Source organism: Salvelinus namaycush, chromosome 10 (genome assembly GCF_016432855.1).
Source record: "Salvelinus namaycush isolate Seneca chromosome 10, SaNama_1.0, whole genome shotgun sequence".
Classification (NCBI taxonomy): Eukaryota; Metazoa; Chordata; class Actinopteri; order Salmoniformes; family Salmonidae; genus Salvelinus; species Salvelinus namaycush.
Window position 1 is genome coordinate 19874892 of NC_052316.1, and position 23097 is coordinate 19897988.

Consider the following 23097-nt stretch of genomic DNA (forward strand, 5'->3'; position numbering starts at 1 on the left):
TTTGTCACGTTACAGCCTTACTCTAAAATTGTTTTTATCCCCCATCAATCTACACACAATACCCTATAATGACAAAGCAAAAACAGTTTTTTAGTCATTTTTGCTAAGTTATACAAAATAAACTGGTATCACATAAGTATTCAGACCTTTTACTCAGTACTTTATTGAAGAATCTTGGCAGTGATTATAGCCTCGCATCTTCTTGGGTATGAAGCTTCAAGCTTGGCACGCCTGTATTTGGGGAGTTTCTCCCATTCTTCTCCGCAGATGCTCTCAAGCTCTGTCAGGTTGGATGGGGAGCGTCGCTGCACAGCTGTTTTCAGGTCTCCAGAGATGTTCGAGCTGGCCGCCCGGCCAAACTGAGCAATCTGGGAGAGAAGGGCCTTGGTCAGGGAGGTGACCAAGCACCCGATGGTCACTTTGACAGAGCTCTAGAGTTTCTCTGTGGAGATGGGAGAATCTTCCAGAAGGACAACCATATCTGCAGCACTCCACCAATCAGGCCTTTATGGTAGTGGCGAGACGGAAGCCACTCCTCGGTAAAAGGCACCTGACGGCCAGCTTGGAGTTTGCCAAAAGGCACCTAAAGACTCTCAAACCATGAGAAACAAGATTCTCAGGTCTGGCCTGAATGCCAAGCATCACATCTGGAGGAAACCAGGCACTGCTCAACACTTGGCCAATACCATCCCTATGGTGAAGCATGGTGGTGGCAGCATCATGATGTGGGGATGTTTTTCAGCGGCGGAGACTAGTCAGGTTCAAGGGAAAGTTGAACGGCGCAAAGTACCGAGAGATCCTTAATGCCTGCTCGAGCGCTCAGGACCTCAGACTGGGGCAAAGTTCACCTTCTAACAGAACAATGACCTGACGCACACAGCCAAGACAACGCAGGAGTGGCTTTGGGACAAGTCTCTGAATGTCCTTCAGTGGCCCAACCAGAGCCCGGACATTAACCCGATCTAACATCACTGGAAAAACCTGAAAAATAGCTGTGCATTGACGCTCCCCCATCCAACCTGACCGAGCTTGATAGGATCTGCAGAGAAGAATGGGAGAAACTCTCCAAATACAGGTGTGCCAAGCTTGTAGTGTCATACCCAAGGAGACTCAAGAATGTAATCTCTGCCAAAGGTGCTTCAACAAAGTACTAAGTAAAGGGTCTGAATACTTATGTAAATGTAATATTTCTGTTTATTTGTAATACATTTGCAAAAATTTCTAAAAAGCAGTTTTTGCTTTGTCATTATGGGGTATTGAGGGGGGATTTAAAAAAAATTTAGAGTAAGGCTGTAACGTGACAAAGTCAAGGGGTCTGAATACTTTCTGAATGCACTGTATATCATAATGCACTGTATATCATAACTAGGAATAAATTAATGGAAGTGATAGAAGACAATATGATCCAATAGTTCTGGATGTTTATTTGATGTAGCCTACAGTATATAGGTCAGTAGGATACAGATGTCTGCCTGACAATGTTGGCATGTTTATCTCTGGAACGTCATAAAAGCCCAGCTAGCACAGCTGCTTTATGCAGTAGCTATAACAAACTGGCCTGAGGAACCGCCCCTTCCTTGTCCTGTAGTAACCCCAGCAGCATATCTGCTTTGTGTGGTTGTGTATGTTGCGGAAGTGAAGTGTGTGTGTGTGTGTGAGGGGGTTGGGTTGGGTGGGGGACTCATCGCATCATCCAAGAGAAGGGGGGAGGAGTATTCCATTCCACCCATTCCCCTCCCTCTTGCATTCATTTAGCTGAAGTGACCATATATGGGGGACGAGTCTTGTGGTGTGAGCCGTTTCAGCCAATGAGAAGGGCTGTAGTGTTGTCATCTTAGTGGCGGAAGTGTGTAAGGATGTCTGCAGGGAAGGGTGGGGTTTCGGAGGAGGGACAAAGCAGGCGTTTGAAAATTAATGATGTGTTACACAGAGTAGACGGAGGCGGAGAGGCCAGCATATTTTGAGTCTAGCAGCTGACTGAATAGAGTGCTTAAGCAGTCCAGAGAACCGGCAACCAGAACTGAAACAAGGAATCTAAAGACTTTGCTTCCAAGGATGCACTGTAAGTTCTTATGCATTGAATTAGATATACATTCAGACTTTGATGAGGGCGTTTTCCCTTTCACTTGGGTAGCCTAGATCTGAAAGCTTACATTGATTGTTACATATAATACATCTTTATATCCATAATCCTCCGACTTTGGCTTGTGGGAAGGCATTTCTCTGGCATCGTGGCATTTTCATTAGGATGTGACTGGTGGTTTCTGTGTACCTTACTTAAAATACATTTTAAAACTAAATTTGAGTCCCTCTCTGTGTTCAACGTTTGAATTTGGTTTAGTTCTTACATTGAAGTTAAGTTATTGAATTAAGAACAGCTCATGTACCACAGCTCTGAAGGCTGTTTATGTGGTACTCATCCACCTCATTAGCCCATGTCGACAGCAGATGTGCCGGCTGGCTGGGGTGGAGCATCCTGCCCTCCATGTACAGCTGCTCAGACAGGGTTGGGCAAGGCAAAGAAGTCCCAGTTTTAACTGCATTGTTGGGGCCAGAAACAGCTGCTGGTTGGATGGATGGAAACTTGATTCACCCCAGTGGGTTAGCAGCCTTGGAAACAACTCCAGGCAGATGGGTGAGATGGCCATCTGGGATAGAGACAAGTACAGGGACAGAAAGAGATTTAATGTAGCAAGTGCTTTCTTTGCATCTAAAATTCTCTACAGTTGGGGTATTTAAATGCTGGGTGTGGGGAGAGGGAAACCTCTCCCCACTGCTTGGTTTTGGAGATGCCCAGTTTTGGGCAGGATTTGTTTAGGTTGTAGTTAATGCTGGTTTCTAAAAATGTGTTTAATGTTGCTATGTGTGCAAGAAAAGCTTCTACTCATAATCAGCCAAATCGTCTATACTTGCAATTCGTTTTTTGAATGGACATTGTGGCAGTTATGTGGACTAGACATACTGTTTGGGACCTAATCCTCTCTTAATTGTGTGCAACGCAGCGGTCAGTTGCTAACGTGATGAAACTCTGCGCAATGCTAAATCCATTTGAGCCGATCCCCTTAATGCTCACTGGGAATCTCCCTGGCAGGGGTGTACAACCTCATTTAGGCATTACAATGAACTGCTCCTCTGGGGACTAGGGGTCAGACGGTGACCAGCCATTCCGGGCTCAATCAACAGGAGAGAAGGAAATGGCTTTCTATCGTACAACAAGGAAGTACCTTGATTTAGATTTTTTTTCTCCCTGTTCTGACTTGTATTGGTGAGCACATTGTGAAGGTAAATGCATACAGCCTTGGTCGTCATAGCTGGAGGGGGATGAGAATAGAACTTGGTCATTGGTTTGGCATGTGACGATAGCTCTCATCACATCCAAACATAAATCAGTCCTATAGGGCTTCTCCCTGAGACTTATTCAGTCATGAGAGAGAGACCCCTGAGGATCAGCCTTAAGGCAGCATTCAGAAATATCAAGAATCTCCTTTCTTCTCTCATTAAGGTACATAGTTTGAGCTTGAAAGCGAGCCTTTTCTGAGCTATAGGCTTAGTCTATAGCACCCACCCCCAATGCAGGCATGTCGGCCCCAACCCCCAGGGTCCACTCACAATACAACTCCCACACTAGAATACATTACAGCCATGCAGCGTGAACCCTGGCCACAGCTGTCCAAGTGTGTGAGCATGGGGAATCTGCAGCTGCTCTGTTACTGGAGGAAGGAGGAAGAGAGTAAAATGGTAGCTGTTGCAGGGGGTTTGTGGTGTAAGCGGTGAGCTCACAGGCTCTGCAGGAATGTGTAATGATGAGGTGAAGTCTCAAGGTTAACAGCAGTGCCTCTGAGGGAGGGAGCAGGGAGGTAGAATCTATCGATCTGCTGAGCTACGGCCCTTGAACGAACCATGAATCAGACACATTGGTTTTCAGTTTGAGGGTTTATAGCCGTTTCAAAACACTAGGTTATAATATTGACAGGGTTTTAATGAGGGCTGGCTGCGCCCTGGCCCTGGCTCAGGGGAATATTTGTGTTCCTGCTCTGACCCCCATGGTCTTTTCTTTCCTGCCGCCCCTGCTCAATTGTCCTCAGCTGGTGAACTATGATAGTCCATTCCACAATAGGCCGAAAGGGCCACTGGTATGTGTTTTCAATGCACCGAGCCAGGCCTAGATAAACAGAAGCCAGGCCGGTATTGGCTTTCCAACAAGGGGGTGGAGAGTGGGCTGGAGTTACGTGCTGGTGGGGCGGTCATGGTTATTGTTCTAGGTCGCTGACGTGTTTCATGTGCCATGTTGGGTAACTGCCCACAATGGAACAAGCAGATCATCAACAGGGGCCGAACTGGGCTCTGGTTGGGTCTGTGTGTCTTTCACACAGATGGAGCCATTGAATTTCAATAACCAGAGGATGAGATGAACCACCCAACCAAATTAGTCCGTCTTATGCAACCTCTGCTGTCCCGCCTGTTGTCATGTGTCCACATGGCTTTATATCTCTGAAAGGGGGGTTTCATAACACGATAAGGCCCAAATATTAATTTAGGCTTCCTCTGATTTGGGAAAGGACCACACTGAATAAACATGGTTCATTTATTTTGGCTGAAAGAAGTTTCTTAAAAGGATGCCTCATTGTTCAAAAACAGTGGTTTATGGGGACAAAAACACAGTTCAGTCTACAGGAGCTCTTGGATCTATGTACCTTTTTGAGTCCAGAGCATGACCCTGTGACAGCACTGGCAGCACAGTGGTGGGAGTCTTGTGAGCTGTTTGGCAGTCACATGCTACTGGCAGTTCCACTGTGTGGCCAAGAAGCAGGTGCTACTGTAAGGAAGGACTAGTGCCATTTGTGTCCCATTTGTCACTCTCAAAGCCTGATTTAAACCTCCCATCACTTACCGCTGGGGAAACTCAGCCCCGAGGTTTGCATGTGTCATGTTGTGTGAATGAGTCATATGCTGTTTCTTACCCTGTCCCCTATCTCTATCCCCCCCCAGTGATTGTGTGCGAGCCCGCTGCCATGTCCACAGCCGTGGTGATGGACCCCCCCAGGGATGACAGCAACTTGCAGTCGTCCTGTGGCACCGGGGACAGCATTGCCTCACTGGATGAAGTCACTATGGATTCCACAGCCAAGTACGTACCTGACCTGAAACCATTGTCTCTGGTCTGATGGCGTGATTCATGTTTGGACTGTTGATCGAAAGGCTCTCGTCACACAGGAATAACGATGACCTGCAACCTTTCACGGTCTTAATAATAATCCCACATTAAAGGGATACTTTGGGATTTTGGCAATGAGGACCTTTATGTACTTCCCCAGAATCTGTCTTCATACTGAAATATGAGACGTAAAAATGGTATCCACTAGTTCATCTGACTCTGAGGAAGTAGATGAAGGGCCTCATTGCCAAAAGCCCGAAGAACACTACATGACTAAAAGGATGTTCATCGAACATCTCATTCCAAAATCATTAGCATTAATATGGAGATGGTCTTCTAGGAAGGCTTTCTACTGGATGTTGGAACATTGCTGCGGGGACTTACTTCCAGTCAGCCATGAGCATTAGTGAGGTTGGGTGATTAGGCCTGGCTCCCAGTCGGCTCAAATTGCCGAATTCATCAATTTTGAAGGGGTGTCCACATACTTTTGTGTATATATAGTTTATCTCTTTAAATGACAGCTCAAAGAGATATTTGACCTACTTATATCACTCAAAGATGAGAAACAGTCCTTACATTTTGTCAAATCAGCATTGTAAATAGGTTTAGAGTCAGTTTGCAAGACAGATTCTTGGGGACGTTAGTCTCTGACACACTGAAAGGTTTCCTCCATCCATCTTAGACGTGGCAGCAGAGTTCACCAGGACAGGACTGGGAATCTACTTAACATTGTTTATAATGTTTTTCCCCTCAGTGAGTCATCAGAGGAGGAGTCAGCCGGTGAGAGGGAAGCGGAGACTGGGGCCAACACTGAGCTCACCAACAATCCCACAGACATCCCCACTGAATGGCCCACACACACACAGACAGGTGAGCTGACCCACACACTCACACATTTACTTGGCAAACACCACAAGGACAGCATTTACATGGGACACAAATACATTTAGGAAACAGGGTTACAACAGTTAGAGCGTACACAAACATAGTGTTTCACACACACTCTTGAGGTTGGCACTTGGCTACAGAAGTTATACCAGTGCATTCATTTTGAGGTAGACCAAATTTAAATGTCCCCATTTTGAACTTTGAGGGAATGGGCCTAAGGGAAGTGAAGTCCACCCTTGGTGCCAGTACGTGCCAACTTCCCTACCCTGTCTCCTCCGGTTCCTGTCTCCTCCGACCCAAGTCAAGAACATTCAGTCTTCAACATTCCACACACACTTGGTATGACAACCCTTTTTATAAGCTCTATACTGGCATATATAAAACCCCAAATTAGATGAAATAGGGCTATGCCATCCTAAATTAAGGTATTCACAAATTTCATTAAAAGCACATTTCAGTTGAGATTTGTGTCAGTTGGTCAGTAAAACCCTATGTTACTGCAAATCAGTAGGGCATTCTCCTCCACCATCCATCCATCCACCTGAAGTCCAGTAACTGTAGCCTCAGGACCTGGCAGAGTGGCAGCATGACTGTGGCAATGTGCTTCTGTTGACTATTAAAGAAGTGTTTGGTCATAAACAGTCCTGTCTGAACTCCCAGAAGGTTCCACCCACAGCTCAGTCCTGTTGACAGTACACAGAAACACAGCGCTCTTTGGAAACGGGGTCAGCCTAACACAAGGTCACATGACCCCACGCTTCACTCAGTGTTGATCTTTTCGTTTTATAGTGCTTTTCAGAGGCTTCATAGTCAACACAGAACATGGGAGAGAGTAGGTCCCCTTATCTAAATAAAGCCTTCACGCACTTCAAAATAGTGACAGGGATTATCTATAGTTCTAGTCTTATCACAGTGGCATTTGAAAAATTGCTGATAAGACTCAAACGTGATTGCTAATAATACTAGGTGAGTTAGAGCTTCTGTTTGTCTCTGGCTAATGGCCCCCATTAACCCTTGACACTCCTACCTGTATACAGGTTGAAAATGGCAGATTTTGTCATTGATAAGGGCCTACATTGGAATGCAGTGGCTGTACAGTAACATGTTATATATGACGTCATAGCTCAGGATCTCCGCTTCACAGCTCTGTATGGGTTTTGACTGCCAGACGTTCTGAATTTGAGCACTGTGTGTGACGTTGCCCCCATCCCTCCTGATAATTTGGCAACGTTTTGGGGGGGGGGGAGCAGTGAGGGAAATGCTATAAATTACAAGGACTTGATGTATTTTGAAAGATGAGATGTTGTGGATTATAAAAAAAATACTGCTTTGATGTCATACAAGCAAGTCCAAATGTGCACTTCACATTTCCATGTCATTATACTCTATATATGTAATATAGTGTCAACGTTCATGATCACTGTTTGATGTATACTGAACAAAAATATAAACACAACATGTAAAGTGTTGGTCCCATGTTTCATGAGCTGAAATTAAAGATCCCAGAAATGTTCCACAATCACAAAAAGCTTATTTCAATAAAATGTTGTGCACAAATGTGTTTACATCCCTGTTACTGAGCATTTTCTTCTTTGCCAAGATAATTCATCCACCTGACAGGTGTGGCATATCAAGAAGCTGATTAAACAGCATGATCATTACAGAGGTGCACCTTGTGCTGGGCACAATAAGAGGCCACTCTAAAATGTGCAGTTTTGTCACACAACACAATGCCACAGATGTCTCACGTTTTGAGGGAGTGTGCAATTGGCCAGATCATTTAATGTTAATTTCTCTACCATAAACCGCCTCCAACGTCGTTTTAGAGAATTCGGCATTATGTCCAACCGGCCTCACAACCGCAGACCACGTGTGACCAATCCAACCCAGGACCTCCACATCCAGCTTCTTCACCTGCGGGACCATCTGAGACCAGCCACCCGGACAGCTGATGAAACTGAGGAGTATTTCTGTCTGTAATAAAGTCCTTTTGAGGGGAAAAACTAATTCTGATTGGCAGGGCCTGGCTTCCCAGTAGGTAGGCCTATGTTCTCCCATTCCCATCCATGGCTGTGCCCCTGCCCAGTCATGTGAAACCCATAGATTAGGGCCTAATTAATTTATTACAATTGACTGATTTCTTTATATGAACTGTAACTCAGTAAAATCTTAATTGTTGCATTTTATTTTTGTTCAGCATAGTTACAAGATGACATGACGTTATACCCTGGGTAGTCATAAACAGAATGAGCCTACAGTATGTTTGTTGTATTGTGAAGAAATTATGCCCACCTGACCCTGATTTTGATATTTAAAATGGACCGTTTTTGGCTTGCGTAAACAATAGTAATTGTGTAAAGCAGGGATGCAGGGCTGTGTTCCAAGCAAAACTACATGTTTGCTTGCTCTAGTTCCTCGCCGGCACAGTTAGGAGAGCTCAAAAGAAAGGCACCTTTTTATAGTTTAAGACTCTTTTAGTCATAAAGGTGCATTGAAAATCCTTAAGAACTGTGCACACTTTGGAGAGCTGTGGACCCCTGGAAACACCAGTTGGCCCTCTATCACCTACCCCACATTTTCCTGGAATATTTTTGTTACTGAATGTATCCAGAGTATTTTCACATTTCCAAATCAACAAATGAGGCAAAGTACAGTAAATGTGAAATGCACATAAAATCAACAGTGTAATGTTTTTATTCAGTCTTGTCAGGTGAACTGTTGTCCTGACCTTTTTAGTCTAAGAATTTTCCCATAATCTCCAAACTGTTCCCTTTTTAATTGCTACCATGGTTATGCATATGCTTTCTATATTTCTTCTGTAAGAAACATTACAATTTAGCCCTATCCATATAGGCCAATATAATAGTTCCTGCTGTCTTGTTAGTCCCTTTTAGTGAGTCCTCTCCTTGTGAGGTCTGTGTGCCTGGGCTTTGTAGGGGCTCCCTTGTGGTGTCTGGCGTTTTGTGTGCTGATTGGCATCTCATACGGGACCGGGCTCTGTGTGTGTACTGGTAGAGACTGGGTTCCAGGCCAGGGTCACCTAAACCCACTGCCTCTGGCTCTCCACCAACAATGCAGACAACAGAGGAAACACAAGTGTACAAACGGCAACTGAGATTTAAGACCAGAAGTCAGAGCAGCCTCCATCCTGTCCCTAAAGAGTGTCTAAGCTCATTTCTGTGAGTGCTGGTGTAAGCAGGAGGCACGCCATTCAAAGTGATTAGTTTGACTTCCTCACGGGTTCGGGTTCCATCTGACAAATTACAGACAGGCAAATCAATGTATGCCATTTGCCATCACCAAACTGGCAGGATGGAGCAAGAGAGCCCTTAAATCAGCTCACACAATTTATCCCCTCAATTTTCCTATTTTCTGAGGTGCTATACAAAGTTTTAAGTCTAAGCAAAGCTCACAAATCAAACACACCTTTCCTTCACCTTCTCAACTGACTTGCCTTGGTAAACAACTAAACCCTTCTCTCTCCTCTCCCTCAGTGAGTGCCCAGCGGCCAGACTCTCTGTCCCTGGCGGTGGCTAAGCCAGACTTGTGGACATCGAGCGGTGACGGGGAGGTGAAGCTGAGGATGGGGGAGTCAGGCTTTGCCTCTGAGCCCCCACTCACCGTAGACCAGATGTTTAAGACTGCTGTGGAGAGGTTTGGCAGCTACACTGCCCTGGGCTGGAAGGAGGGAGAGCAGACCAAGACAATCAACTACCAGGAGTACTACCAGGCCTGCCGCACCGCTGCCAAAAGCTTCCTCAAGGTGAGACTTAACACATAGACCAACTCTGCTGACACTTGACTGCTGTACATTGGATGTCAGAACAATGTGGCAACAGAAAACCCATAACAATACATGTGTATAGTTATCGAGTGTTACATACAGATGAGAACTGTGAAATATTGTATTTTATTAAACACTTTCTTAGTGCTCATGTCTCCAGTTCTCCAGTCATAAGAATGGCTTATCGACATCAGTTCCTTAAGTGCGACATCGCAACAGAGAAACTAAGTATGAGAGAAAGTTCTGTTGGCAAGGCAACAATGTATCCTCAAACCAAATATCAAGACAAGCAAAAGAGAAGCACTGTGGACTTAAACTTAGGACCAGAAGATATTTTTACATTGATTGAGAGAGCCTATATTGGGCCAATAAGAATTCTAGCTACTTATGAAGCATGTGTTGTGCCCTAGAAACAAATATGTAATCCTGTTAAGACGAGTTTATTATAAAAGCTAGAATATTGATACTAAACGGCAAGTAGCCTAGCGGTTAAGGCGTTGGACTAGTAACCGAAAGGTTGCAAGATTGAATCCCCGAGCTGACAAGGTAAAAATCTGTCATTCTGCCCCTGAACAAGGCAGTTAACCCACTGTTCCTAGGCCGTCATTGAAAATAAGAATTTGTTCTTAACTGACTTGCCTTTTTAAATAAAGGTTTAAAAAATAAAAAAACCTGTCATTGAAATTACAAAGTAATTTGTGGAATATTAGGTTTCTACTACTTGTAAAAAATAACTCATTTCTATTTTGATGCATTACATAGAAAATTGTACACTCTCTTTAAGAGCGTCAAGTTTGTGAGTGATGACATGCAAGAGATCCAGTGTTTCCCTTATATTAATTTAGCAGCGGTGCGCTAAATCGTGGCAACAAATATTTGAGTTGGTCAAATGTTTTCAGTGTGAACTTAAATGACTGAAACCAGATATCAAGTATGTAGAAAAGATAATGGAGTTATATACAGTGGGGAGAACAAGTGTTTGATACACTGCCGATTTTGCAGATTTTCCTACTTACAAAGCATGTAGAGGTCTGTAATTTTTATCATAGGTACACTTCAACTGTGAGAGATGGAATCTTTAAAAAATCCAGAAAATCACATTGTATGATTTTTAAGTAATTAATTTGCATTTTATTGCATGACATAATTATTTGATCACCTACCAACCAGTAAGAATTCCGGCTCTCACAGACCTGTTAGTTTTTCTTTAAGAAGCCCTCCTGTTCTCCACTCATTACCTGTATTAACTGCACCTGTTTGAACTCGTTACCTGTATAAAAGACACCTGTCCACACACTCAATCAAACAGACTCCAACCTCTCCACAATGGCCAAGACCAGAGAGCTGTGTAAGGACATCAGGGATAAAATTGTAGACCTGCACAAGGTTGGGATGGGCTACAGGACAATAGGCAAGCAGCTTCGTGAGAAGGCAACTGTTGGCGCAATTATTAGAAAATGGAAGAAGTTCAAGATGACGGTCAATCACCCTCGGTCTGGGGCTCCATGCAAGATCTCACCTCGTGGGGCATCAATGATCATGAGGAAGGTGAGGGATCAGCCCAGAACTACACGGCAGGACCTGGTCAATGACCTGAAGAGAGCTGGGACCACAGTCTCAAAGAAAACCATTAGTAACACACTACGCCGTCATGGATTAAAATCCTGCAGCGCACGCAAGGTCCCCCTGCTCAAGCCAGCGCATGTCCAGGCCCGTCTGAAGTTTGCCAATGACCATCTGGATGATCCAGAGGAGGAATGGGAGAAGGTCATGTGGTCTGATGAGACAAAAATAGAGCTTTTTGGTCTAAACTCCACTCGCCGTGTTTGGAGGAAGAAGAAGGATGAGTACAACCCCAAGAACACCATCCCAACCGTGAAGCATAGAGGTGGAAACATCATTCTTTGGGGATGCTTTTCTGCAAAGGGGACAGGACGACTGCACCGTATTGAGGGGAGGATGGATGGGGCCATGTATCGCGAGATCTTGGCCAACAACCTCCTTCCCTCAGTAAGAGCATTGAAGATGGGTCGTGGCTGGGTCTTCCAGCATGACAACGACCCGAAACACACAGCCAGGGCATCTAAGGAGTGGCTCCGTAAGAAGCATCTCAAGGTCCTGGAGTGGCCTAGCCAGTCTCCAGACCTGAACCCAATAGAAAATCTTTGGAGGGAGCTGAAAGTCTGTATTGCCCAGCGACAGCCCCGAAACCTGAAGGATCTGGAGAAGGTCTGTATGGAGGAGTGGGCCAAAATCCCTGCTGCAGTGTGTGCAAACCTGGTCAAGAACTACAGGAAACGTATGATCTCTGTAATTGCAAACAAAGGTTTCTGTACCAAATATTAAGTTCTGCTTTTCTGATGTATCAAATACTTATGTCATGCAATAAAATGCAAATTAATTACTTAAAAATCATACAATGTGATTTTCTGGATTTTTGTTTTAGATTCCGTCTCTCACAGTTGAAGTGTACCTATGATAAAAAATTACAGACCTCTACATGCTTTGTAAGTAGGAAAACCTGCAAAATCGGCAGTGTATCAAATACTTGTTCTCCCCACTGTATATATATTTTAAATAGAATCATCTTTTGAGAACTAATAACCACCAGAATCTAAAATTCAAAAGATTTCATGGCATGGGGCGCCCATTGATTTTTGTTATGTTTGAGTCACTCAGATGGCATAAGCCATGGCAAAATGTGTATAATTGCAGGAAATTTGCTTTAAAACTGCACATTTTCTCTCAGCCCCATTGCAAAATGTGAATTTCTTTAGTCGAGCAGTTGTCTTTTTTTTTTCTTTTTTTTTTAATGGCACACGAGACACCTGTCTTATTTAGCACCTGTCTCAGTGGACTAATCCATTGTAGAGGCTGTGTGTCTAGGCTACCTGGCCTGCACGCGAATGTATAAATGTGCCTATTTGGAGTAGTCTGATTAGTATTTCTGATTTGTCTTAACTCACCACCACTAATGAGCTGTGGAGCTTCTCAAAGTAATTTTTTCTTAACCTCAAACGGCAAGTAAACAAAGTCTGTTTTTACATCCATTGACAATAGTTCCTCAATGTATTAGAAAAATCTTTCCAAATCAAAATGTATTTGTCAAATGCTTGAGGCAACAGGTGTAGACTAACAGTGAAATGCTTACTTGCGGGTCCTTTTCCAACAATGAAGATGGGGTAAAAACAAAAATCACATGCAAATAGTGACAAATACACAGTGAATAAATAACATGGCTATATACAGGGAGTACCAGTACCAAGTTGATGTGCAGGGGTACGAGGTAATTGAGGTAGCTATGTACTGTACATATAGGTATGGATAAAGTGACTAGGCAACAGGATAGATAATAAACAGTAGCAGCAGCGTATGTTTGTTGGTGTGGGTAGAGTCCAGAGTGTGTGCAAGAGCAGGTCCATTCAGGTAGTCCGGGTAGCCATTTGATTAGCTATTTTGTTTAGTAGTCTTATGGCTTGGGGGTAGAAGATGTTCAGGGTCCTGTTTGTTCCAGACATGGTACATTGGTACTGCTTGCTGTGTGGTAGCAGAGAGAACAGTCTGTGGCTTGGGTGGCTGGAATCAGAATTTTTTTGGGGCCTTCATCTGACACTGCCTGGTACAGAGGTCCTGGATGGCACGGAGCTCAGCCCCAGTGACGTACTGGGCTGTCTGCACTACCCTCTAGAGCCTTGCGGTCAGATGCCAAGCAGTTGCAATACCAAGCGGTTACGCATCCAAGATGCTATCGATGGTGCCGATGTATAAATTTTTTAGGATCTGAGGGCCCATGCCAATTCTTTTCAGCCTCATGAGGGGAAGAGGCATTGTCATGCCCTCTTTACAACAGTGTTGGTTTGTTTGAACCATGATAGAGCCTTAGTGATGTGGACACCGAGGAACTTGAAGCTCTTGACCCGCTCCACTACAGCCCCGTCGATGTGAATGGGGGCCTGCTCGGCCCTCCGTTTCCTGTAGTCCCCAATCGACACCTTTTGACTTACTGACGTTGAGGGAGAGGTGTTGTCCTGGCACCACACTGCCAGGTCTCTGACCTCCCCTATAGGCTGTCTCGTTGTCGGTGATCAGGCCTACCACTGTCGTGTCGTCTGCAAACTTAATGATGGCGTTGGAGTCGTGCGCACCTACGCAGTCGTGGTTGAACAGGGAGTACAGGAAGGGACTAAGCATGCACCCCTGACGGGCCACTATGTTGTTGCCTCACCACCTGGGGGCGGCCTGTCAGGAAGTCCAGGATCCAGTTGAAGAGGGAGATGTTCAGTCCCAGGGATCTTAGCGTAGTGATCAGCTTCTAGGACACTATGGTGTTGAACACTGAGCTGTAGTCAATGAATAGCATTCTCACATAGGTGTTCCTTTTGTCCAAGTGGGAAAGGGCAGTGTGGAGTGCAATAGAGATTGCGTCATTTGTGGAGCTGTTGGGGCGGCATGCGACTTAGAGTGGGTCCAAGGTGTCTGGGATGATGGTGTTGATGTGAGCCATGACCAGCCTTTCAAAGCATTTCATGGCTACAGTTGTGCGTGCTATGGGGCGATAGTAATTTAGATAGGTTACCTTGGCGTTCTTGGACACAGGGACTATGGTTGTCAGCTTGAAACATGTAGGTATTACAGACTGGGTCAGGGAGAGGTCGAAAATGTAGGTGAAGACACATATTTTCTTCCAGCAATGCATTTATTTATTTGAAACTGTTCCATAAAAAATCTAAAAATAGGAAAATCTAAACTGGCACGCAGATCGGTAGAAATGGTAAGGTAAATTGGCACTCCACATGAAAAAGATTGCTGACCCCTGAGGTGCATTCAACAAGGGAGATGGTTCGCAAAAACGCTGGCTAACATTAGCTAACATATTTCATTTGTTTTGTTAGCCGCAACCGTTAGCTAACAGTCTGAGAAGGTAGAAGGCGAGCTATACTACTCCAGACAGCGCTTGGCATTGCACATGGGGATCTTAGACTTGTGTGTGGCTGCTCGGCCATGGAAACCAATTTCATGAAGATCTCGACAAACAGTTCTTGTGCTGACGTTGCTTCCAGAGGCAGTTTGGAACTGTAGTAAGTGTTAAAACGGAGGACAGGCTATATGCTTCAGCACTTGGAGGTGAGTATGTGTGGCCTACCACTTCGCAGCTGAGCCGTTGTTGCTCCTAGATGTTTCCACTTCACAATAACAGCTCTTACAGTTGACCAGGGCAGCTCTAGCAGAGCAGAAATGTGACACGGTGTTGGAAAGGTGGCATCCTATGACGGTGCCACGTTGAAAGTCACTGAGCTCTTCAGTAAGGTCATTCTACTGCCAATGTTTGTCTATGGAGACTGCATGGCTGTGTACTCGATTTTTATACACCTGTCAGCAACAGGTGTGGCTGAAAATAGCCGAATCCACTAATTTGAAGGGGTGTCCACATACATACATATATATATGTATGTATGTATGTATGTATATATATATATATATATATATATATATATATGTATGTGTATGTGTGCATCTATTCTCATGCTGTATGTGTGTGTTTGTCCACAGCTTGGCTTGGAGCGCTACCATGGGGTTGGCATTCTGGGCTTCAACTCTGCTGAGTGGTTCATTTCTGACATTGCTGCCATTTTGGCTGGGTGAGTCCCTCTACTCCTGTTTCGGGGGGGGGGGGGGGGGGTCTGACACACTCCCTGTTACTTACACTAGCCCCGTCATGTAAGTATGTGTGATGTGCCGAAGGTTTCCTGCTCACTGATATACTGTAGCCCCATCTAGATTGTGTAAGCATCTTATGTGACTACAACCAAAGACATGATGAGATATGACATATGAGCCTGTCAGAGCAGCATAGTGTATGACCTTGAATTCAGCATGTAGCCTATTGCACACATTAAAACAATTTGATAGATCGCTGAGGTATGCCAAACACAATGACTACTCTGTTTTTGCTTTTCAGTTGTATCAGCAAATAGCTATAATCAGAACCCAAAACTCTGTAGAGCATGATCAAAAATCCAAACTCAATACAGTATGTCAAAACAAATCAAAGTTCATTTAGAGCTTGGAGTGTTTCCCACTGTCAGAACTGGTTATGTGAGAACATATGTCATGTGTAATTGGCATAGAGATCAGATACAGACTTACAATAACTTACTGTTCTGGGTGGATCAACGCCTCACCTGTTGCATTCTTCTTTCATGATGATCATAACTTTCTGAAATACATTCTTACCTAGCAGAGTTGCCACACCTGTCTGTAGGAAAGGAATCTTTTTTGAGTTTGATGGAACATAAAGGCAACAACTCGCTGTACTGTTTTCTCTTGTGTTGCCAGTGGGTTTGCAGTGGGCATCTACACCACAAACTCCCCAGATGCTTGCCAGTATGTAGCAGAGAACTGCAAGGCCAACATCATTGTGGTGGAGAATCACAAGCAGCTGCAGAAGATCCTACAGGTAAGCCTAGAGGATGGCAAGGATGTAAGGTGATTTGATTTATTCATTCTCCAGGGATAACTTTTACGTTTTAGTGTATTCCTCGACTGTGGAATCTGACGCAGGTATCTAAAATGAGTGTTTTTCCTCCAGGTTCAAGACAAGCTGCCACACTTGAAAGCCATTATCCAGTACAAAGATGCACTTAAAGAGAAGAGACCAAACCTCTACACGGTATGAATGGAGTGTCAACTATTTAGATTTCATTTGAACAATAGAACACAGATCCATGCCTTCTGTGTCTTTTTTTAGAAGTGTTCATAACACAGTACGTTTTCTGCAGGTTCGTTTCCCCCCCCACTCTATCCTGAATGTGTCTGCCTTGTATTGTCTGCACAGTGGACTGAGTTTATGGAGCTGGGCCGTGATGAGCCCGACACAAAGCTGGATGATATCATCGCTATCCAGAAGCCCAACCAGTGCTGCACACTGATCTACACTTCAGGTACCACAGGCCAGCCCAAAGGAGTGATGCTCAGCCACGACAATGTGAGTGACACTGACTACAAACACCCACCACTAACACTAGTCTTTGGTTTCACACGGCCAGTGTAAAGATATCAGAGTGCTATACTTAAGCAATAATATATAAACTGGTTACCAATTACGTTGGTAACCAGTTTATAATAGCAATAAGGCTCCTCGGGGGTTTGTGATATATGGCCAATATACCATGGCATATGGTCTGATATACCACAGCTGTCAGCCAATCAGCATTCAAGGCTCTACCACACAGTTTATAATATCCTTTAAAGGTTGCTTATCAAGATGTAGCCTCGTATCTATTCAAACTCCCCTTTTGGTCTGAGTTTACCTGCTTAATGACCTGCAATGTACTGACCGTCTCTCTCTCTGCAGCTGACATGGACAGCGTTCGCAGTAGGCCGCTATGTCCGGCTGGCAGAAGCCACCAAGTCTCAGGAGATGGTGGTCAGCTACCTGCCCCTCAGCCACATCGCTGCTCAGATGGTGGACATCTGGGTCACCATGAAGGTCGGAGGGGCAACATACTTCGCCCAGCCAGACGCACTGAAGGTGAGGTCTATTCTCGTTTATGAGAATCCCAAGAGGACATTTTTCTAGTTTTTCCATCTCACTGAGAAGCCTTTTTTCACAAGTTAAAATTATACCCTGTCCTCACACAAGACAACTCTTTGTTTCCCCGTTGATCAGATCGTTAGTGTTTCTGCTCTCTGTGAAAAGGCTTTTCTTCACAAAAGTGCCAGCTTTGCACGTTGCAATTGCAAACTCTTTTGAACAGTTCTGTGATTCTCAGGAGCTGAACTGTCTTTCTCAATATGATCGTGTCAGTGATACTCCACACACAGTCACACATACTTTGTGCCTACAAACCCCTTTAGTGTGTATATGTTGTGACTGAGCTCCCTTCCTGTTTGTTCTCAGGGCTCCCTGGTTAACACAATGAGAGAGGTGCGTCCCACAGCCTTCATGGGCGTACCACGTGTCTGGGAGAAGATGCAGGAGAAGATGAAGTCCGTCGGGGCCAAGTCGTCCACCGTGCGCAGAAAGGTGGCAGTCTGGGCCAAAGGAGTGGGTTTGCAGACCAACCTCAGCAAGATGAACCAGTATGTGTTATACATGGGCCTATTTAGTAGGGAGGGGCGGATCTGTATCACCACCTCTGTGGTTCTGACTTTGCAGCGATTTCCCTCAAGGCGAATACTACTTTGTCACAAAGATGACAGAACAGGATCAGTAGTTGTCTTGCCCACGCACAGTATAATAATGCTAGCACAGTATGTACAGTAGTGAACTATAGCCTGGGGTACGAAGAGAGACATGTTCTGATGTTGTATTAAACTCCTGCTTCCTCTTCTGCCTGCTCAGGAATGGAGCTATGGCGAGGACGCCCATGAACTACCGCTTGGCCAAGAAGCTGGTGTTCAAGAAGGTCCGTAAGGCCCTGGGTCTGGACCGCTGCACCAAGTGTTACACAGGCGCCGCCCCCATCACCAAGGACACCCTGGAGTTCTTCCTCAGCCTGGACATCCCAGTGTACGAGCTGTACGGGATGAGTGAGAGCACTGGACCTCACACCATCTCTCTGCCCGACGCATTCCGCCTCACCAGGTAACTAAACCCTCCACATACACCTAAACACACAAGGCCTGAAATGACATATTACCTCAGCTTTTAGAAAGTATTTTTGTTGTATACGCTTTGTGTTTAAGATCTGCAAAGTTAGTGATTTATGTCTCGTCTCCCCAGCGTTGGGAAGTTGATCCCTGGTTGTGAGACTAAGATTAACAATCCTGACGAGGAGGGCAACGGGGAGATCTGCTTCTGGGGACGCCACGTCTTCATGGGCTACCTAAACCAGGCCGACAAGACTGAGGACGCCCTGGACGCTGAGGGCTGGCTGCACTCTGGAGACCTGGGAAAACACGACAACAACGGCTTCCTCTTCATCACTGGACGCATCAAAGGTACAGTCTTCTCTACACACTCTATAACTCCATCTCTAAAATACCCCCAACCCTATCCCGGTCATCAGAACCCAGCTTTAAACGGAATAGACTGATGTTTTATAAAAGCCTCAGTCGACAGAAGATAGCATTTTATTGTCTGGCTCCACATAGAGAGAACCTATCCTAAATAAAACTTGCGTTTCAATGTGTGTCCAGAGCTGATCATCACAGCGGGTGGAGAGAACATCCCTCCAGTGCCAATCGAGGATGCTGTGAAGGAGGCCGTGCCGCTGGTTAGCAACGCCATGCTCATTGGAGACAAGAGGAAGTTCCTCGCCATGCTGCTCACCATTAAGGTATGAACCGTTGGCTACAGTACTCCGTTTGTTGGTTTTATTTGTTGTATTTAATTGTTTTATTTTACCAGTTAAGTTGACTAGGAACATATTGTCATTTTAAAGCAACGACCTGGGGAATAGTTACAGGGGGGACGAGAGGGGATGAATGAGCCATTTGGAATTGTTTGTGTGTCGGTGTGAAACCAAATCCCCATGCCAATATGACCTATCTCAAAGGTCATATTTCAAGTTCTGACAAAACATTTTCTTCAGAACAGGGATGTTATGTTGTGTATCATGGCTATCTATTACAGCCACTTTAAGATTATCTAGTAGTTGAGAAATACCATGTGTAATCAGATGCAGCCTGCATTAGAGATTGCACAGTGCTGTATAAACTCCTCATCACTGCTCCTTATCATGTAATCACAGGATGGGGCAAGACGGTCATAGTGGGTTATTCACAATTCTTCTTTATTGTAAGTTATACAACTTCTGTCCAACCACTGCCACCTGGTGGACATTTTAGCAAACTGCAAGTCTTTATGGTATCATTGTCAGTTAATAATAGGATTCATTGACAAGAGAAATTATTCATGAGCAAAACAGCCTTCTAAGAAAATGTCTGTTCTTTTGTTTCATGGCTCCTTCCCGAATAAAACATCTGTCTCTTTACCCCTCAGTGCCAGGTGAACGGAGACACTGGTGCTCCTGAAGATGAGCTGATGCCCGAGGCCGTAGAGCTGTGCCGGAAGCTGGGCAGCAATGCCACGCGAGTCTCAGAGATCGCCGGTGGGCGTGACCCAGTCATCCATGCCGCTATCCAGGAGGGTATCAACCGCGTGAACGAGAAAGCCACCTCCAACGCCCAGCGCATCCAGAAGTGGACCATCCTAAACCAGGACTTCTCCATCCCTGGGGGAGAGCTGGGTGAGCGGGGCGGGGAGCAGCCTGGGCAGGGGCCCTGGGTAGGATGGTGTGCATGTTTGTTTAGTGCCATGTTCTTCTCTTCTGGTCCTGAAGGACTGCAGTATGACGTTTTTCCCAGGTCACTATATAAGCTAGACTCAAGTTTCCATAATGTTGTCACATTTCCATTAATTTCAATATAATTGTTTTTGGTTGACCTTTCTGTCTACTACAGACCATGTCGTCACTGTAGTTTTCCCCACCTATCCAGTGGCGGGTGTTGATGAGCATAACAATAGGATTTTTATAGCCGACTCAGTCTCATTCTCTCTCTCAGGCCCCACTATGAAGCTGAAGAGGCCGGTGGTCATGAAGATGTACAAAGAGCAAGTCGAGAATTTCTACAAAGAGGTGGTGACCCCAAGCACCCCTGATAACTCCATGCCCCCCAAATAGGCATGGGACAAAAATACCCTTGCAGAGCAATTCGGGAGAAACACTACAAAAGACATGCAGACAGAACAGTCTCTTAGACAACCACTCCTTGTTCAGTTCCTGTTTCTCTCCTGTGAACATGTTTTGCTAGCTTCCTCCTTTCATTATTGGGTTTTGTTTACATTTGTGGGTGTTGTAAAGAAAAAAATATAAGGAAGAACATCCATGAGAAGCCATTGTAAACCTTTAGGATTTTTTTAAGATGAGTTGTTGATAAGCTGATTTCAACTATTTTATTTTGTATTATTGTGATGAAGAACAATAATATATGATAGATGAAGTACAGTTGTATGTGATGAGGCCTTGTTAATTTACTGTGATACTTGCAAATAAATTGCATAAAATCCAAAAAGTCCATAGGACATGGTAGTAGAATTTTGGGGGAAAGTTACTATTTTTCATTTTTCCAAAGTCAGAAATTACTTGGACCAAATACACACATTGGATGATAAATAATTATTACATCCAGTGATCCCTGGTCTCGATTAAAAATAAAAGACATGAAGTAAAATGACAGGGAAAGAAAACACTGAACATATCATTGTCCTATTTATTAGTATTGTATTGTTTTTCTGTCTGGTTTGAGTTGATGAAAGTGTGTCTATCATTGTGTTGTAGCTCCTAAATCGTGCAGTTCTGCAATAAAAACAAGACAAGCCCTGGGACGTCCAATGAAAATTAAGTTAATTCCATGGCGCCATAAGCACATGGCCCAATGTTGAACTTCTGCACCTACCTTATCTGAAAGAGAGCATCCAAATCTCTTTCTTCATGCTACAGAACCATATCATTCAAGCCATATTAGTTTAGCCATGTTTTATATCCAATGAGTTTTATGTACTCTGATAGGCTGTGTCATACAGACTATGCAATTGCCTGGTCTTGTTGGAATGTTTTGTAAAATTGCTGTGACCATTTGTTAAATACTGTAAATATGTTTTGCTTACATTTCCTCTTCTCTGGTCTTTATTACATAGAATGTTTTAGTCTACAGATCATCAGTCTTGTCTTGAAGTGTGAGATATCCACCACTTTCCTCTTGCATACCAGCACAACGCAGACGCGTGTGATGAGAAAAGATTTTGGTACTTGCACCACTGAATTTGTCTTTCTGAGAACCGTTTCATTATATGTTCTCTGGGGTAACTAATCTAAACAAGAGGACACAGAATTTAGTAGCATTTCAAAATAAGCATTCATCCTGAAACATTGTAGATACAATCATACCTAAGACAGGTGTTCACTCTTACATTGCAAATACTCTCCCTAAACATACATATGCATGCTGAGTGGAATTTTGAAAACCATGTATCTCTGCTACCTACTGTACATGTTAGGAGGACTTGGACTTCTGTGTCTTATTGCTGGTTGTGAATTTTGGCCATCAGTACTTTTGAACATTTAACTTTTGATGAAATGTTTAAAACAAAGTCATCTAATACCAATGAAATCCAAAGATCCCAGTTGTAAACAATTGCCACTAACATGCCATTGTCTCAGACGAAAGTGAGTAGGTCAAGCCCCTTGCAGTTTGTAAAGATGTTAGAGGGCTTCCATAGAGAGAAGCTCAACTGGAGACCCATGTTGATGTTCAGGAAGACCTGTAAATAAACTATTAGCTTACCAAGAGTGACCTTGTAATGTGTTTGTTGAATGAAGTTGTGTACAGAATCAGTATTTTCTTTTCCCAACTGATTTCTGCTGATGCTTGTACTGGCATAAATACATACTGAAGAGCTGTAGCTACTGCAACTAGCCAGTCACTGCTCCATACCAAGGAAGCCCCAAGCAGTCAACTTCCTAACACCAGGAGGACTTTGAGCTGTTGGAAAAACCTGTATCTTTTTTTACATGCAAATCAATCGCTTCAAATGCATACAAGACAGTTCATGACTGCCAACTAAAGACACATTATACCGGTTTAACCTGCGCCTCAACAAGCTTAAGCGCTTTTCTTGTATTGGGTGGGGAAGAAACCGGAGTGTTCCGTATGTGACCTAGCTGGGAAATAAGTTATTTATTCTGTAATATCAAGAGCAGTTATGTAGTTCTTTTTGCATATTTTCAGATAAACATACAGTACCAGGTAGCCACTTTAGGTATTAAAGACGAGATTGGGGGGGGAAGAAACACCACAATAACTGCTTAAGTTAAGAAAATCTACAAAGCATAATTGCATGTATTAAACAATGGAATCTAGAAACCTTGTCAGCATAACCTTTTGAACTCTGCAGTGCCTGATTCACCCCACAATCTGCTTAACATGAATGACCTCCACATGACCTATGTAACTTCACCCCTTCCAACAGAGCCCATCCAGAGTTCAGAAGGTCAAACTGGTCAACTAAGAGCCACAAACAGTACTCAATTACTTTATTAATATGATTTCAAAATAAAAAATTAGTTCTCCTTATCAAAACTTGCATTATATGGCCACATGGTGGCATCGTATGCCAAGTTTAAAATACAACATTTTGTTGTTCAGCCCAAGGTAGCATTAACCAAATGAATGGAACACATTTTAGCCCCCCCAATCAAACCCTCCCTTGACAAATAAATACAGCCAACCCCGTCCCCGACACATGACAACCATTGACACAGGA

The 23097-nt window shown here is 44.1% G+C and overlaps 1 protein-coding gene across 1 annotated transcript; it reads left to right on the plus strand.

Annotated features, from left to right (window-relative positions):
* The first annotated feature begins 1949 nt into the window (after positions 1 to 1949).
* Positions 1950 to 22123, plus strand: acsbg2 (acyl-CoA synthetase bubblegum family member 2). Its single transcript, XM_039002466.1, has 15 exons — positions 1950 to 2062; positions 4990 to 5128; positions 5910 to 6025; positions 9538 to 9806; positions 15378 to 15466; positions 16164 to 16284; positions 16417 to 16497; positions 16663 to 16812; positions 17182 to 17358; positions 17728 to 17909; positions 18172 to 18414; positions 18553 to 18770; positions 18969 to 19108; positions 19774 to 20020; positions 20337 to 22123. Exons 1-15 carry the CDS (start codon positions 2056 to 2058, stop codon positions 20453 to 20455), a joined length of 2298 nt encoding a protein of 765 aa, XP_038858394.1. The 5' UTR covers positions 1950 to 2055; the 3' UTR covers positions 20456 to 22123.
* Positions 22124 to 23097: the final 974 nt, after the last annotated feature.

Bases quoted from the DNA above. Each gene is read 5' to 3' on its own strand.
- acsbg2 (XM_039002466.1), top strand. The intron at 17,910-18,171 runs GTATGTGTTATA...CTGCCTGCTCAG, and splicing joins AACCTCAGCAAGATGAACCA to GAATGGAGCTATGGCGAGGA. The intron at 19,109-19,773 runs GTATGAACCGTT...TTTACCCCTCAG, and splicing joins CCATGCTGCTCACCATTAAG to TGCCAGGTGAACGGAGACAC.